This window comes from Portunus trituberculatus, chromosome 34, assembly GCF_017591435.1.
Source record: "Portunus trituberculatus isolate SZX2019 chromosome 34, ASM1759143v1, whole genome shotgun sequence".
Classification (NCBI taxonomy): Eukaryota; Metazoa; Arthropoda; class Malacostraca; order Decapoda; family Portunidae; genus Portunus; species Portunus trituberculatus.
The window spans coordinates 11,353,881-11,356,380 of NC_059288.1; the positions used below are offsets into that span (position 1 = coordinate 11,353,881).

At 42.0% G+C, this 2,500-nt stretch overlaps 1 protein-coding gene across 2 annotated transcripts in view; it reads left to right on the top strand.

The window, feature by feature from the left end:
• The window catches only part of LOC123512738, a 167,868-nt gene that overhangs the window by 126,803 nt on the left and 38,565 nt on the right, over window positions 1–2,500 (top strand). For both annotated transcript variants that reach the window (XM_045269306.1, XM_045269307.1), the window contains exon 8: window positions 1,491–1,621. In XM_045269306.1, the coding sequence (XP_045125241.1) occupies window positions 1,491–1,621 (131 nt within the window). The remainder of the gene's footprint in view (window positions 1–1,490; window positions 1,622–2,500) is intronic.

A 2,500-nucleotide genomic window follows, 5' to 3' on the forward strand; every position in this document is an offset into this window, starting at 1 on the left:
CTATCTACTAACTACCAGTGGTAGAGACAGGACAGCAAAGCAGAAGGCTCCTCCCCACCCGCCTCTCCCTCCAGCCGAGGCTGGCAGGAAAAAAGGCGAAACCATGTGATATTAAAAAATCACATGGAATTTTAGTAGAGAGTGAAAAGGAAATGTGTAATCTACGTGTGACTACTTGTGTTTGTGGGGGAAAGTGTTGACGCTTGGTAAATGTCATGTTGTGTGTGCATTGTGTACGTGGATGCACAGTGTGTATGTCGAATGGGTGGTGCGGCAGCCTTGCCTGGCGCTTTCTAGCGAGGCAGCAGTCAATCAGGCCCCAGCTCCGTTCAATCCACTGAGATAGCATACTTTCCCTGTAGGGACGCCGTACGCTGATAACCCCTTGCAACATTGATCCCTGGTACTTACTTCCCGATGATGATCAAGGAAGGAATGAGGGAAGGAAAAGGGAGGGGGAGGGAGGAGGGAGTGGATTGAAGGAAGTAAGGAGGAAAGGATTGTGCTGTGAAGGAGGAGGGGAAAGAGAACCTTGAGAGAGAGAGAGAGAGAGAGAGAGAGAGAGAGAGAGAGAGAGAGTATGTGTGCCAGCTTCAATTATCTTACCTTTCACTCACCTGTCTCATTATTCCATCGTAAACAATCTATCATAGGCTGCCTCATTATCTCTCTCTCTCTCTCTCTCTCTCTCTCTCTCTCTCTCTCTCTCTCTCTCTCTCTCTCTCTCTCTCTCTCTCTCTCTCTCTCTCTCCATTCATAACTTTATTCCGTCCATCTTTTTTCTCTTATCTTTACTTCCTCTATTTCTTATCTTATCTCCCCTCTCTTCGCTCTTACTTCTCGCCTTAATAGTCTTCACTTTCTTCCTTCTCTCCTTCTCTTCCTCATTCGCTTTTCTCATTTTTACTCTTCGCAATTTTTCTTTGTTTTGTGGTCTTTCCTTTCCACTGTGTTTCCTTTACTCACTCACTCACTCAGTACTCACAATACTCATTCATTACTCATTAATTCTATTTATGTGCTGTTTGTCAATTTATTTCGCCTGTTGTCTCTTATTTATTTACTCATTATTTCCTTCAATTCACTACTTGATCAGGATATTTACTTGTCATTTATTCACTCACGAACTCACGTTATTAATTTCATAACTTTATTTACCTACTTAAGACTCACTCTCTTGCATTCCCCTTTCTCACTCGCTCGCTCACTCACTCACTCACTCATAACTCAATCACTGTATTCACTCTGCCAGTCAATTTACTATATCAATGTATCATTAACTAACTCACTCACCCACTCACTCACTCAGTTTCTTCAATTTGATCAATATACTGTATCAACCTATCACACTTACTCACTCACTCACTCACTCATTCACTTAACCAATCAACTGTATCAACGTATCACTCACTCTCTCACTCAATCTATTCAATTTAATCAATATATTGTATCAACCTATCATACTCACTCACTTGCCGTTCTCCCTCCAGTCACTCCTCAGGTGGAGCTCAGGGTTGGGTCACGTCTCGAGGGCACAGTGGTGAAGAAAGGCAAAAATCTCTACCTCACTTGCCACGTGGACGCCAACCCGCCGCCTCACAAGCTTATCTTTATGCACCAGGTGAGTCTTGTAATTGCAGGTAACGAGAGGTGCAGCAGGAAAGGCAGTACTTGTGCTTTAGAAGTGCATGTAAGTGTGTTTCTCAAGTGTTTATGAAGGGTTAAAGTGTGTTGTTTATTTTATTACGGAAGAGTGGTATTAGTAAAAGATAAGCATTCACCAGGTGAGGTTTGCAATTACAGGTAACGAGAGGTGTAGCAGAAGAGGTAGTATTGCTCTAGAAGTGCATGTAAGTGTGTTTCTTAAGGGTTTATGAAAGGTTATAATGTGTCTCCTTTGTTTCATTATGTAAGTGTGGTTTTCTTCCTCCTCTCAGCCCTATTCTGTCCAACTCTCTAATGAAAGAGTTAACCAGTTATCTCACTGATTCACCACTATTCTGTCCACCTCTCCAATGCCAGAGTTAACCAGTACTCTCAATCATTCACCACTATTCTGTCCACCTACCCAGTGCAAGAGTTAACCAATACTCTCAATCATTCACCACTATTCTGTCCACCTCTCCAGTGCAAGAGTTAACCAGTACTGTCAATCATTCACCACTATTCTGTCCACCTCCCAGTGCAAGAGTTAAGCAGTACTTTCAATCATTCATCCTTTTCTCTAGTATACTCTGGAGCTCCCTGCCTGCTTCTATATGTCCACCTCCCTATGACTTGACTTTATTTAGAGGAGGTTTCAACACATTTACCCCTTTTTTTGGCTAACTATCAGACCTTAAAAGAAACTAGCAACTAAGTGGGCCTTTTTGTATTTTTTTTTTTTTTTTTACCCTTGGCCAGCTTTACCTCTTATATAAAAAAAGAAAATAGTAAAAGGAAAAGCATACTAGCAGGTAGAAAATGTTAATTACAGACGGGCCACGGTGAAAATAGTGCT